General features: G+C 33.5%; 1 protein-coding gene across 1 annotated transcript in view; it reads right to left on the reverse strand.

The window, feature by feature from the left end:
• Positions 1 to 3,988: 3,988 nt before the first annotated feature.
• Positions 3,989 to 15,845, reverse strand: part of LOC106462795 (soluble guanylate cyclase 88E-like) — a 66,956-nt gene continuing 55,099 nt past the window's right edge. Inside the window, exons 9-11 of the mRNA XM_022390139.1 lie at positions 13,472 to 13,581; positions 12,962 to 13,051; positions 3,989 to 5,963 (exon numbers count right to left, since the gene is read on the reverse strand). Of these exons, the coding sequence (XP_022245847.1) occupies positions 5,253 to 5,963; positions 12,962 to 13,051; positions 13,472 to 13,581 (911 nt within the window). The 3' untranslated portion in view covers positions 3,989 to 5,252. The remainder of the gene's footprint in view (positions 5,964 to 12,961; positions 13,052 to 13,471; positions 13,582 to 15,845) is intronic.

The raw sequence follows: 15,845 nt of genomic DNA on the forward strand, positions 1-15,845 counted from the left end.
TATGTATTGTAACCTCACTAGATGGTCTGATAGGTTTGGAAATATGGGAAAGGTCTCATCGGCACTAAAATACAACGAAACCTGTAATGAGCCAGTAAAGAAGGATATATCTAACACATTGTCTGTCGACTAACTTACTAGTGGGTAAGATGTCGTTGTTCAGAACCATCAATGGGTCAGACGCTTGTTTGTTTGTAATTAAGCACAACGCTACACAATGGGCTATATGTGCTTTGCCCACCACGGGTATCGAAACCCGGATTTTAGCTCGTTACACATACACACAAAGAAATTAATGAAGCATACTATCACACGGGGTTATAACAACGACATATTTTAAATTATTATTTAAAACCAAAGATTAAAACGCGATCACACACTGGCAGTTTTAATTATTTCGAGAATAACTAGGACGACAATGTTGCTGAACAAAGTAAATTATTTAAATGATTTTTAATGAGCTTATTAGCAAACTGTTTAATATTTATGAAATTAATCACAGATGTTAATCGTCATGTGAATACAAAAGTAAACGTGGCACCAAAGAATTAAATGTTTAATATTTTACAGAACTAAACGTGGCACCAGAGAATTAAATATTTAATATTTTACAGAACTAAACGTGGCACCAGAGAATTAAATGTTTATCATTTTACAGAACGAGTCGTAATTTGCCATTGTTTTTCTAACAACTTAAAATACATTACAACAGAAGTTAGATAAAACGTATTTTACACTGCTACAACATTTCGACCTTCCGAAGTAAAACTGAAAGCACTCATATGTTAATTTTTTAGAATAGCAGCTTAATTTATTTTTAGATGTCTATAGATATACAGTATAGAAAAAAAACTGCAAATAAGGAACTTAAATCACTAAATTGTATTTGGTCTTTGCTGACTATCAAAGGAGCCATGTTTGATATATTCTTATTTCCAGCTTATGTGAGTTTAGTAAAGAAGCAAAATATCTTTAAACAATGTGAGATTAAAAAAATGTTTTACAGCCATGAATCGTACAAGTATTTAAACTTTTTTTACCAAAATATCCAAATAAAATTTGTACAAAAAAAATACAGAAATCTCAAAAGTGATGAACATTTTGATTAAAAACACTCAATGGTATTGTCACCTTCAAGTCACATTTTTTTCTCATAGAGGGCGCGATGTTTTTCACTGAGAAGACTATATATGATTCCGCATAAAAACTGCTTTGCATTTATTAAATTACCAGGAATTAATTTTAATTGTTGTTTAACAACAAAGTCTGAATTTAACCAAAGTACGTACAGACTGTACGAAATGCCCATTGATTTGACCTTTAATTTGCTCTTGAAAGATTTATTTTATGTATTCCTTGCATTACGAAAGCAAAAAAGAAAAATCATTATTTAGATATACCCTTTGGTTTAAGGATACTGTGAAAACTTAAATTACAGATTAAAAGTTGTACCAGCACAAGAATGATCAGATGGCAACACGGTAAAATCAAGGGTTCGATTCCCCTCAGTGGACACAGCAGATAATCCGAAGTGGCTTTGCTATAAGAAAAAAAAACACACACACATTCAGAACGACAAATAACAATCTTTTTAACTTGTGGTTTTTATTTCAATATTTGTCTTCATTGACAGCATAATTTTCTGATGAGGAAGAGCATCCAGATGTTTAATAAAATGGGCTATCTGAGCTGTGCCCAGTGCGGCTATCAAACCCGATTTTTAATGTGATAAGCTCTTATACTTATCGCTGAACCACCGGTTGGTTGGCAGTAAACAATTGTATTTGTAATGTTTAATTAGCACGAATAAATTAAAGTTTGTATATTTGTTTAATTAGCTATTGAAAAAAAGATTCTTAGAGCAGTTTTTGTTGTGACATAAAAATCAATGCGTTTGTTTTGAAGTTAAGCACAAAGCTACACAATGGGCTATCTGTGCTCTGGCCTCCACGGTCATATAAACACGGTTTCTAGCGTTGTAACTCCGAAGACACACCACTGGGAAGACCCTCGATCTCGTATAACAAGAAACCGTAAAGCGTCATATTTTATTACATCTCAGAATGTGATATGTAATCTGTTCACATACTCTATGTTGGCAGACAGGATGTGGTCTGTAATCTGTTCACATACTCTATGTTGGCAGAGAATTACGGTGATGAATGTGACGTTTAATTGCAAACCGAAGATAGCTATTGTCTTATGCTAGACAATGAATAAGATTAAATCTCTAAGACAGTATTGTTATATTAATGTTATAAAATATCTTACATTTAAAATCAAGTTTTTATTCATTACATAAAATACAAGACACAAGCATACACTTTAAATATATCAATAGATAATTTTAAAACTCTGTAGTATTTCACCAGAACAAAAATATAGCGCCATGTGAAGGATATGATTGCTAGAGGAATCAAAGGATCTGATCCCTGCTAGGGGAACATTCCCCCACACCATGGCAGCACCTCCATCAAATTTACAGTGTTGGAACAACACAAGCAAAGGCCAATGTTCCTGTGGTTTTCTGTGTTGCCAGGACAGATAAAGTTATAACACGACTCATTAGACATCACTTATTGAGATAAATGATTTTCGGACTAGTATAGTTGATGTAATGTCTTTTACATGGAACAGTTGAAGATGGCCGAATTCTAATGTTCAATTATTCATCAACGGTTGGTGGTCACATTGTTCTCTTTCGCTTGCCTCTGCTGACACCCACTTATCACAAACGATTTTTAACAACTGATCAAGAAAAACGGTTTTTTGTAATGACACTAGAGATAAAAGCACGCCAACGATCAGTTCCCTTTGAAAATCGGCGAGGTCCTTGCTCTTGCCAATTGTTTCGAATATTAACCGTGACGTGTCTGCATCTCTGTGTATATAAGGCTCAGACAATCACCTGTCCCCTCACATGATTATTGTACTGTTAAAAGATACGCTGTTAATGTATTATAAGTTCTAATATAGCAGCCAGTCATGTAAGGTACGTGAACTGTTTTTCAAGCACTTTCATACAAACCGTGATGCTCAATTTTTCTCATAAGTGCCATATATAAAAGATAACCTAAAGTTAATGTGTGTTATAATAATAAGATCACAATGTACTATGGTCTAAACAAGCATTAAAATATCCACACAAAAATTGCTTTGGATTTAGTATATAGATATAAAGATTGTTGAGTATGTTATATTGAAATTATTTTAAGAATGAAAATCATCATATAACATAATAGATACGGCCAATATAAAGATATAAAACTGCAATGGAATGGCATGTATCAGAACTACATACTGACATTGTTTGACGTTGTGATGTTTCCAATCATTGGTCGCTTTTGAGAAAGGTATGTAACAGCCCTTTCTAGCGCGAAATATTAATACAGATTATAAAGATTTGTTCAGATCGGGGATTTAGGTTTTGTAAGACGAGGATATTCCTTGTATTTGATGGCATTTGAAAGCAAATAAATGTGGATCAACTTGGAGTAGCAGGACCATCCTGAAAGAGACCTGCAACAAGTCGTACTCCAGCCATGGTAAGCAGAGTGTTGCGTCTTGTAACAAATGAGAATCAGTAGCAAAAGCCGTTCTCGTGTCCCAAACATCAGTACACAAAACAATCAGAAGGTCACCATACAAGTCACGTGCACACAAGCTGCTTCCACGAAATATTCTTTCAACCTACGCATATCATGCAGCTGAAGAAAAAAACAAATGTCCATGCTATTCCACAAGAAGACATATCAGTCAAGTCGCCGAATACTTCACCTATGGATTTCTGTGCAATTGAACTGTTAAAATGAGCGCTGGGTAACCGTCGTCCTTCTATACTAGATGGATTATGAAAAACAAGTAGGGAGGAGTGATGTGCTTTGGGCATGACAGCCTTACAACAGAGCGTTTTGCAATGGATACTTCACTGTTAGGCTGTTGTCAAGAAGCACTGTCGTCAGATAGAGTATGATCAGATATGGCAACATGGACTATAACGTCATGGTGATGCTCCAAAATTGTTTTAATATAACGTTCTCAATCTCTGAATCATATGAAATACGTGAAATAACACATATACGTTACAAGTAATATTATTAGGCCACATTTATAGTTTTACTATTTCGCTTAATCCATGTAATATATATTGAAAATAACTTTTCAATCATTAAATAACAGATACAAGGACACACTTTAAACACACATATATATAAAGCATTTAAACCATAAACTTCAACTTTTATGATGTAGCACAATTTGATAATATTAACTCTAGTTTTTGAGGATTAACACTGATTTAGACTTAAGAACACGTTCGATATGATTCACTTTTATGCAACAATTGACAGACATGTTAATTTTTATTGATTATTATAAATATATATACAGTTTTAAACATCACATATTAGCCTTCGATTAATACAACTACTTATAGATGTAATACACTTTGACAAAAACAGTTATGAAAAATTTTAACCAATTCTCAATTTTTTCCCTTGGTACTTGATTTCTGTACAATACTGTAAATATTTCATCTTCATTTATGGTCTCAACGAATAGTTGTCTCTTTAAATATTTTATAGTAAAGACGTAACCATATGTGTTATGTAACAATTACACCAGGTGTAATTCCGGTTTGACGTTTTGTGAGATGTCTTTTAGAAAGTCACATAAGCTAATTAGAAGTAAATGTGCTTAATATATTGTTGTTTAGCCTATTGTATCGATGGATGTATGACACATTTATAAGATAAACTTTTAGATGCTGTGAATAAAGCTAATATTGATTTGCAGGAAGACATTCACTGTAATAAATACGATTTCAATCCATGTTAAAAATATTGAACTTTACAACATATATATATATATATCTTTACAAGATGTCTGGCTTATAGTAATACGTACGTCACAGAATTCATATAAATTACTTCTATTTGATTGAAAAATATGTGATTTTTCAAGTATTAGTATTATGAAAATTTACTTTAAAATGGTGAAGTTATATAAATTTCTGCCTTTATTATACACACACACAAGGATTTATTCATGAAATAGGCTGGTAATTAAAACATGGCGTTCTAATTCCGAAATAAAACCACATTCCATTGTACAAATATGTATATATAACACTTTGGAACGAGTAGGCCTAAAAGTTAGCCTAACTTGCTACGTCAGTTCACCGTAACAACACAAAAGTGATTGTCTTTGATAGACCAATATTAGAATGAGTAACAGAATCAGAGAGAAGGCTGTCAAAGAAAGAAGCAAGTGCGACATCTTCTTGCTTTTCTTCTTTTAGTCCAAGAACTAAAACAACAACAAGTATTTTTCGTCTCTGATAATTCTCCTTTAGAACTTCTTTCTTGGACTATAACAGTACGAGTGCAGAAGGAAATTTGCTGGTTACTATGACTTACACTTAAGAGATTCAAGTCAGAATTAGCGTTTCGAGGCTTGTCGTGAGAGCAACGGCAACATCCGTTTCTTTTTTCTCCAACATTATTTAGCAGTGGGTAAAAAATGTCGTTCTCCCAAGCTGTTTTACTTTGAAGAAGTCCACATGCTTGCCAAATCTTCTTTCGGCGTTGCTGGCTGGATCGAAAAGGACTAGTCTGAGTGCTAACGGACGAAAAAGTTGACTTCTGCGAAACGATTGGAGGATCTTGTCCGAACTTGTTATAATTAAAACTAAATGACGTCACAGACTGTAAAGATGCTGGTGATTCATAAGTTTCTACGTCCTGATTAGGAGTGAAACAATTAGAAGTGAAATCATCATTCGAAAAGAAATTACCCATTGCCTCTATTGCAAATGGCGAACATAACGACCCGCTTGTACTGCTATCATGCTCTGGGTTTGACAAAACTTGAAGTTCCTCTTTGAGATTTTGTATTTCGCTGCTTCTTATCCTTTTTTTCCCTTTTCGTCCATAGAGCCAATACGTTTTCATTTCCCCTTTACCCTGATCAAGTAGAATTATTCACTTATCAAACAAAATACATTTTTTTTACATCAAAATCAAACACTCATGTTGATAAATGCATGTTCGATAATAATCAAATTGTATGGTATCAACTTATGCTGTCTCAGATTCTGAAACAGAGCACTAGGTGATCTAAAACTGCATCAGCTTTTCCTAATTGTACTGTCGTAAGCTTTATTTTCAGTGTTTTAATTTAAATGTTTGCTGGAAGGCGCAAAATTTTATAACTTGGAGTAAAGTGGAAGACGAGTATGGTAAAATATGAGTAAAGTGAAGCAGTGAGTGAATGGGTAGTTAATGAGAAGCTATCGAGTAATCAACAAGGGATTCAGTTCAGATCGATTAGCAAGGAAATTTGTAATTTTTTTTTTGTAAATTAGGCATATGTATCGTTAAGTGGCGTAACTAAGATGTACCCTCCCCGAATAAGTAGTATTTGGGTCCCCTACATTTATTTTGATATAATTGTAGTCCCGATTCTGGCTGATTCGGACCCCTTTTGGCTTGCCGCCCCATCGATTGCGGGGGTATACTTACGCCAGTGATATCGTTAGTCTCGGAATTTCTGTTGCAATGTTGTTTGTGAACTTAGGCCTACAAAGTTCAATTGACCATAGCCTGTAGAAACGTTATAGAAGAAATAAACTAATTCGTTATCCTTACACGGCTGGACTTGGTATTATTTTTACCAAATAATCCAAAGGAACCCACCAAGTGGTAGAATACGTTACAACAGTAAATTGAATAAATTGTATCTTACAGCACAAAACGGATTTGATCGTCAGAAGTAAACCCGATAGCAATTATACATTCATTTTATAGCATACTAGACAACCCGTAACCCGTTGGATCACCCACTATTCAGAGGTTATGAAGAATTCAAGCTAATTTCAATCTTGCACCGAAAAGAAGGTTTATTTTGAGATAATTTAATTAAATATTTCAATCCATTCATGTTATTCATAATTCAAGAAAAGATATTTGATTGTTGATTAGGAGTAAAAGAAAAGACCATTTCATTTTTCAAAAAAAGTTAAGTCAGAGTTTTCAAGTATTGTGATGAATTAGTTCATTATGTTGTGGTCTTTCCTCTCAAACCTTCTACAAATAAGAAACAGTAACACTTTATTTTTTCTTCGAATTACTTACCATAACCAAGGCACATTATTGAGAAATCCTTCAAGATCTTGTTTTTGTTATCTTACGAATTTTAATGAAGATGTGAACATTGACAGGGAAATAGATTTGATCGAAGAAGTTTCGTAAAGAACGCGAACGGTAGTGTGATGTAAAATTACTCATGCTATAAATTTTAATAGAAGTGACCCGAAACCGGCGCTAACTCGGTAACCCGTGGCCCGATGAAGTTTCGTAAAGAGCGCGAACGGTAGTGTGAATGATTTTTTGACCGAGGAAATAAGCAAACAAACAAACAAACAATTTCAGAGTTTTAGTAGTATATAGATAGATTTTTCAAGATCTTGTTTTTGTCATCTTACGCCTTTTAACGAAGATGAAAACATTGACAGGGAAATAATATAATAGCCAATGCTCGGAGAGATGTTTTCGTTTATAAAATTTTGTTGTTATTCTCGATTTGATTTTTATCTTATTACCTCGTCGCCATAGTTACTATTTGCAAATAATCAACAATATTGTAGGTCCATTTTATTGTTGTTCTTTCTAAGCACCTGTTATAACACATTTTCATCTCATCATTTAAATTCTGTTGTATTGTTATTTATAGAAGATATTTTAAAGTGATTCATCACGTGGAAAACGAAGTTTTATAATAATGGAATGTACGAAAAGTGACCCGAAAAACGGAGATAACTCGGTAACCCGTGGCCCGATTTTAACGAAACTTGTTTTATTCTGTTTCTATCCTCATCTCATTACAAATATGGCGCTATTGTGCGCCGTTTTTGCTGTATTTAATTACAGACAAGAAAACAAACAATCTCAGAGTTTTAGTAGTATATAGATTAGCTTAAATGTCTTCTAAGATTCTAGACATATACTGTGTAGAGAAAGTACTGCAAATCAGATTTTTTTAATCACAAAAGGTAGCTGGTCGTTGCTGACTCTCAAAGAAGCCATGGTTGATATATTCTTATTTTAATCTTATATGAGTTAAGTAAAGAAGAACAATTACATTTAAGAAATATGAGATTAAAAATGTTTAACAGCTATGAATCATGCAAGTATTCATACTTGTTTTATCAAAATATGCAAATGAAACTTTCATAAGTAATCTTACAGAAATGTCAAAAGGGAGAAGCAGATTGATTAAACAATCAATGGTACTGTCATCTTCAAGTCGCAAATTACCCAAAATAACTGACTTGTTATATCATGGGACATACTTTTGTGAAAATCCTTTTTTTTTCTCATAGAGGCCGCGATGTCTGTTACTGTGAAGATTAAATATGGTTCGAGTAACACTAGTTTATTGTATTGTTACATGGTATCAGTATAGAAATAGCAAAAATAGCTTATTGTCCTGTTAAATAGTATAAGGATAAAAATATCAACAATAGCTTATTGTCTTGTTGCATGGTATCAGAATTGAAACAGTGACAATAGTTAACTGTCTTGTAACAAAGTAAAAAGAGAGAAATAGCAACAATAGCTTATTGTATTGTTGCATAGTTTAAGGATAGAAAAAGTAACAATAGTTGTTGTCTTTTTACATAGTATAATAATAGAAATAGTAAAACAACTTATTGACTTATTATACAGTATAAGGATTGAAGTAGTACATTATAAAAAGACGAATACAGTTTATATATAATGCTGAGCTAACTTCCGGCCTAGGTATCTGTATGAGCAATCTATCGTTTATATGAAGCTGTGTTCATCATTGATCTAGGCTAAGATCTTAAAATAATTTTAAGGAACAGCTAAGCCACACTCATCTCGGGCCTGTTCAAGTATACTACATCTAATCGTGGATATCAAACTTTAATGTTCTTCGGCACGAGTTAATAATTTTGTTTTAGGAGACCCGATACAGCCTTGAGGAAAGAAGGAACACGCAAATTTTAAATCTATATTTAATAAATTTTATGCAGGAATGCGGTTCTTAAATAAATAAAACGGTTGTGTTTGAGGATATACCTTGAAAATTAAATTTCTTAGCTGATTTTGAATAATCAAAGAATGTTTATCCATTTATGACAAGGTAATAACAGCTAGATATTTCAGAATCTCGTATATGGATGGTTTACTAAAATTTCTCTTATTTAGATAATTACGAATTATTCTGTCAATAACACAAATGAGGAAACCATTTCTGTATAGAAATTTTTTGGCGTTATCGAATTCTTTACGCAAAGCTTTATAAGTATTAGATCTAAGACGTCCATTCAAATTAATCATTATAAAATCTCAGTTAGCAAGCGCCAATGACGAACAGAGCCTCCATATACGAAAGAGTCATGCACAGACTGTGGCTGAAAGTTAGCAAAGTCAGCTCCCCGTTTAAGTTACTCTTATTACTATAAACCGTATTCCTTTTTTATAATGTATTTGATACATTGACGGCAGATCTAATTCACCTTAAGATAGACTAGGTGGAGTCTGAAAACTGTGGCATTTCAAATGGCCATGGAGGTTTAGGTTCATATTTTGAGGGTTTTGTGTGTGTGTGCATACGAAGTAAGGGTTTTCGTTAGTGATGAGGATTTATATTTATGTTAGTTGGTATTTACTTCATTATTTGTCTTCTAGATCTAATCTATAGGTACTTTTATTTTAATTGTGTATGGTATACGTATATGGTGTTGTTTCAAAGTTCGTCTTATATGGTCATTATGATGCATCTGGTTCATTAATCAAAGTCATTAATTATAAATTAAGTCACAGAGTTTATTTCTATTTTTGATTCTACTGTATTGGCCCGACTATAGGGCGATCTCGAATATAAGGCGACCCCTATTTTCAGAAACCATGTGAAAGAAAAATATTGAGTGTCATAACGTTCTTTTTAGGTCTGCAAAATCAATACTATAACTGAACAGTCTGCAGGTAGATTAGTTGCAAGAATTAGCAATGACCTTGAGCGAACATCTGGTGCGCATGTGTAGACGGATGCTATCTGGACATTTAGGGATGCAACAGGCTAGAATAGGGGAAGGAGCCTGTGGTCGGCCGTGATAATAAGGTGACTATGGATTTTACAGCCTAATTATTAATAAAAAACATCGCCTTATAATCAGGCCAATACAGCAATTTGCTTTTTAATTTTTTAGCAGATCGGGGTGGTAAAATTTGGCGACCCTGCCTTTCTGCTCGAAATTCTATGTCTAAATTAAAACTTTGTATGAGGGTGGGAAGACTTATAAAGGGATGGCTTGCGTGTGATATATGTTATTATTTTGTAATTGCTTTTAACACTAACGGAAATCTAAGTACATAATGTGGTTATAATTTATATTACATTTGAAATTTGCTAAAAATAGGTCGATTGCTAATATTATTATACAACGCCATGATAAATCTATTCTAACTCAATTCAAAAACAGTGAAAAATTTACTCTGGTGATATTCAAAACTAAATTGTATATATATTTTTTGAACGAATGGAAACGTCTGAAAATATTTGGCCTTCAGTTCTATTATTGCAGACTTAGTCATAAAACTGAATTTCGAAATTATATAAAAATTATGTATTTGAATTTTGAACCCAACCATCTATAGAACTAATTTAATTGTAGTGAACCAAGAAGGTTCTTTAGATTTTTTACAACTCAAACATTATTTAAAAACCCAAACAGCAAAATCTTTATACAATTCCAGAAAACACGGTTGGTTAAGTTGACCCATTTAAGTTACCAGTTAGGTAGAAATTTCTTCATGGAATAATCTGATGATGCTATTTTTAATCACTCAGAGTTTTCTCTGGATATATATTTTTTTCATAATAAGTTTAGAAGTGTGTTTTTTATAGCAAAGTCACATCGGACTATCTGCTGTGTCCACCGAAGGGAATCTAACCCTTTATTTTAGCATTGTAAATCCAGAAGACTCACCGCTGTCCCATCGGGGGACAAGTTTAGAAATGAAGATTATTTTGCACAGTTTAAGCTGCTTTTGTAATTACTGTCATACAAATAGATTTGGTAAATCGTTTAGCAATGTTAAAACTCAGATTAGTGGAATATCTTTGGCATTTTTTTAATAATTGTAATTATAAAGGTAAAATATTTCTAAATTTAACATCAGAGGAATTAATAGCTTTGAATGATTTAAGTAAAAATGATAATATCACTATATCCAGATCTGCCAAAGGAAAGAGTATTACTAGTTTGGATAAAAATGGAAAAAAAAATGAACATATTCTATTACCTTACCTTTAATGGGTAAATATTATTTAATTATTAAAAGTCAGTTAAGAAATTTACTCTTAAATACAGCTGATATGTGTTTTTAAACCTACTAGTCCCTGGTTTCCGCAAGGTTTTATCAGCGTCTAGACTTCGTATACTTCAACAAGCCTTAGATGCAGGGCTTGAGTTGAGGGGGAGCGAACCGGAGCGCCGTTCCTGTTGTAAGAAACTTTTGTGAAAACGATCCTGTTGTTGAATGTCCAAGGACATACGAAAATTTTACAATAAGTTATCACAATCTTACCAATTCAAATCGTTTATGGAGGCTTACTTCATTGTAGGCTTACTTTGTAACATGTAATTCTTCTACATTTGACTTACTTTTCTATATGACGTCATCAAATAATCGAAATAAGAGCCCCCGGATAGGGGCTGTGAAACTAAACTCCACTTGATTACTTTAACAACTCAAGCCCTGCCTAGGTGAGCGTGACAAAGTCGCCCATTTAAAATGATCTTAGCATTGGACAATCGCGAGCATAGCTTCCGTATAAAAGATATCTTGCTCATACACCGACCGAGTCCGGACGTTAATCAAGTACAGCATGTAAGTTACTATTAATACGAATAGTAATAATAGCTGGTCTTGCTGCCCGTCACGGGGATAGAAATAGCACTAAGGGATTAACCTAGGATTCAAATTAATAAAATAAACAATGCATGAACGTAACTCCCGTATCGGACAATGTTTAACCATTACAACATTGTTGAACGTATATCTGAGAGCATTTGTCAACAAGTATAATGTAATAAATACTAGAAATAAATGAGCGTAGAACACCAAATTGTACAGGAGCGTTCCATCGAAACACAAACCTTAACTGACAGCACACAGTTACGGTTCGTGTTTTAGTCGAACTCCCCTGGAGAAGCTGTAAACCGCAAAGCTGAGTGTCAAATTAAAGAAGAAAAAAAACAATCTGGTGTTATAAGGTCGTTTATTTCTAGTGTTAAAATGTCTTCTATACACCAATATGTGCTGCAGAAATTAAATAATTTGTAATGTAATTATTATTGGGATGGTATACTAATTTCTGTGAGTTCAGTCGTTCGGAATTTGACAGCATGCTCATAGTTTAAATTATTGACGTTATAATGAAGATAATTTTCTTTTCTAATAAAATTTAATGTTTTGAATAACATAAATCAGATAGGCCAGATTTTCACTGAATAGGTGTAAGAAGTCAGTATTATTAATTCATTATGTTACACGTAATTTATCAGTTAAATACATTTTAAAACGACTTTTGTTATCAATAATAATAATAAAAAAACGTGTTTCTTGAAGTAAGTTATTAATTTCGAACTAGTGAGATGTACCTCTTTCAACCCTTTTAAATCAGTTACAACAGTAGATGAATTATAACTAAGGACTTGTATTAATAGTAGTTGGAATGAATTGAGAGTGTGAGATATTCAATAAAATTCAGAGGTGTTAAAAAATTAAATTATATTTACTATTGAAAAACATTCAAGTTCGTAGTGTTTCGCCTGTTTTTAAGTACCTAAATTAAGTATATTTTGTTTAGGCTTAAAAACTGTAAATTATGTCTGGTATTCAACTGTGGCAAAAATAAAAAAACCTACTTTGATCAAAATTGTTCCTCGCTCTGACAGATGCCACTCATTTTCGTTAAGTAGGTCCTTGGTTCGTTCACTAACATGAATTTTTAATGCCTGTGAAAAACAGAAATACTGCATTAGTTTATGAGGCAAAACGTGCATATTTATCGATAGAAAATATAATATCGTTTTATCAGAAATATATACTCAAACTAACAATAACAATGAATGTATCAAAAGTTGTAAAGGACATTAAAAAAGGGTTATTAATCGACAAAATTAATAACACATTTGCGTTGAAAGTGTAATAGGAGTTAAAGAGCCTAGGAATTGTAATACAAATTAATAGACCAGACTGTTTGTTTGTTTTAACGTAAAGCTACATAATGAGCTATCTGCGCTCTGTGAACCGTAGGGAATCGAACCTCGGATTTTAGCATTGTAAGTTCCCATAGCTCATCGTTAAGAAAGAGATCGGATGGACTTGTATACGTGACTAAATAAAATGAGCACATGCAACAAAGAAAATCTTACTTCACTTGTGCTTTCCATTCGTGATGCTGTATTTACGGTATCTCCAAACAGACAGTACCTCGGCATCTTGAGTCCTACAACTCCGGCAACTACCGTTCCAGAGTGGATACCTTAAAAAATCGAAACAGGGAATAATATAATACAATATATTTTGTGTATACTATGTTGAACAAATGAGGATAAACAAATGTAGTTTCCTGTTACAATTTGAAGTCGTTCTAGAAAGAAAAAATAGTAATTGAGACTTATTTCGTATTTTTTATGGTTGTTACGAAGTCGGTCAAATTGACCGACCTCGTATAGAGTTAGGATAAATAAAATATAAAATCTTACTAAAACAAAGCTTGAAATTTAGGAGGTTTTAGAGATTGCCGAAATGAAATTGTACAATTTTCAGATTCAGAAAAGTATTTTTAATCTTAACATCAAAATCACTTTGCACTCGAAGCAGGTAACATTTTGACTCCAAAAAGCCAACTTTTAGTAAAAATACTTCATAAAAATTCTAAATTTGTGTCCACACAAGACTTTTAGTGTTTACTGAAAGCTTGCGGAATTTCGTGAAGATACACAAAATATATTACAAGTTATTGTATGGAAACTCTAAAGGTCAATTTGGGGTCATGAACTCGGTCGAATTGTCCGAGCCCGTAGCGAGAGAATATATATATGTTGAAGTCTGGTGGTTAGGTTTTGGGCTTGTAGTCGAAAGATTGAGAGTTCAAGGCTTGCTTGTAAAGGGTTGTTGTGTCCTTGAGCGAGACACTATTCCAAATTGCTTCAGCCTACTCAGTTGTATAATGGGTACCAGCGGGTAGTTGATGTTAACCTGCTATGGAGTGGCACACCTTTTAAGGGAATGTGTCACCATTCTCACCCACTTGTACCCAAGGAACAACCGGAGTTAAGCACCGGCTTTATGTGCTTTTAAGGGGCGTAAAAGATTCGTTACTTACTCACTAATTATGCATAAGATATGATAGGCAGTGTTGCCAATCCCAGAAAAATAATCGGCATTGCCGTTCAAAACATGTGGCGCTACCTTCCGAGAGAAGCCCCCCCCAAAAAAAAACAATCAGCATTGATTTTAGAGTCTTCTCTTTTATGGCTCACTCTCAATGGCGACTTACGCCTCTTAATTGGAATGTAGAATATGTCAAGTGGGCGGGCCAGAAAGTTCACAATTGTGAGTGTGTTTTTGAATTAAACAGGAGTGTGTATAGGATGATTTTAAAATTGTAACAATGTGTAGGCTAATGTGTTGAAGTCAGCTATTACAAAAAAGTTCAAATCAGCAACCTCAGAATAAAACAAGCCCCCCCCCCCAAACCAAAGAAACCCGCAACTCGTGACTCTAAAAATAAAATAAAAACAATAAACAAACACAATTCCGCTTATCATAAGCAAATTTAGCAACAAAGGCCTCTGGTGGAGGTACTAGTGAAGATGCCACAAAAACAAGCTGAGCTGGAATATAGAAATAAGATAACTATCACTCTGTCTCTAGCACTGCAAGTCATAGCACGAAGTTAAATATGGAAGAACGGATACTGTAGGAAATGATGCACCATCAACACGGGCGCAATGTTGAGGTAACGTTTCAGTAATATCGCCACAGAACCAACATTGAACAGTAACATTGAACAGTTACTATAATAGCACCCCTGCTGCTGCCATCTCGAGAAATCGGTGAAATACACCCTCCGTGACCGGTTATGTATTTATGCAAAGTATTTTGCTTTCATGTTACACAGTTCGCTACACATACATTTCCAAATACATGTAGTGACTTACAACCATGCTGTATATTAGGCCTACCTGCAGTCCAACCACACGAAAACAATTTTCTAGAATAAGAAAGAAATTATTCTATGCCCTTAAATTTTCTACTCAGTGACAACCGTTAGATAAGTCATATTGGTTTATTTGTTCCGGAATTGTGTGCTTGGTGTACGACATTTAATCAACAACTAAACCTACCACTATGACAACGGTATTCGCAAATACGTTGATATAGCTACTGGAGCGATAAATAAATTAACTAACACGGGATTTTATTTAACTCAACATAACACAATGCATAATCTGATTATAATAGTGTCAAGCATGTCCAAATCAAGTTAGTAAATGTCAAGCTCATCTTTCCACTAAATTAAAATATTTACTTGTGAATCAAATAGAAAAAGACACTAAGTAATAAATTAATTAAATATAAATCCTTTACCAGATGTTGGCCTTTTGTCTGCTATTTATAGAATAGCTATAGAACCAGAATTTGATCTTGTAGATGATATTCAGATACTCCGAAACACCAGACATTGATTAAACTGACAGATCATACGGATCTTAACTAACGTATTTTTCGGTGTATAAG

This window comes from Limulus polyphemus, unplaced genomic scaffold (assembly GCF_000517525.1).
Source record: "Limulus polyphemus unplaced genomic scaffold, Limulus_polyphemus-2.1.2 Scaffold1254, whole genome shotgun sequence".
Taxonomy (NCBI): Eukaryota; Metazoa; Arthropoda; class Merostomata; order Xiphosura; family Limulidae; genus Limulus; species Limulus polyphemus.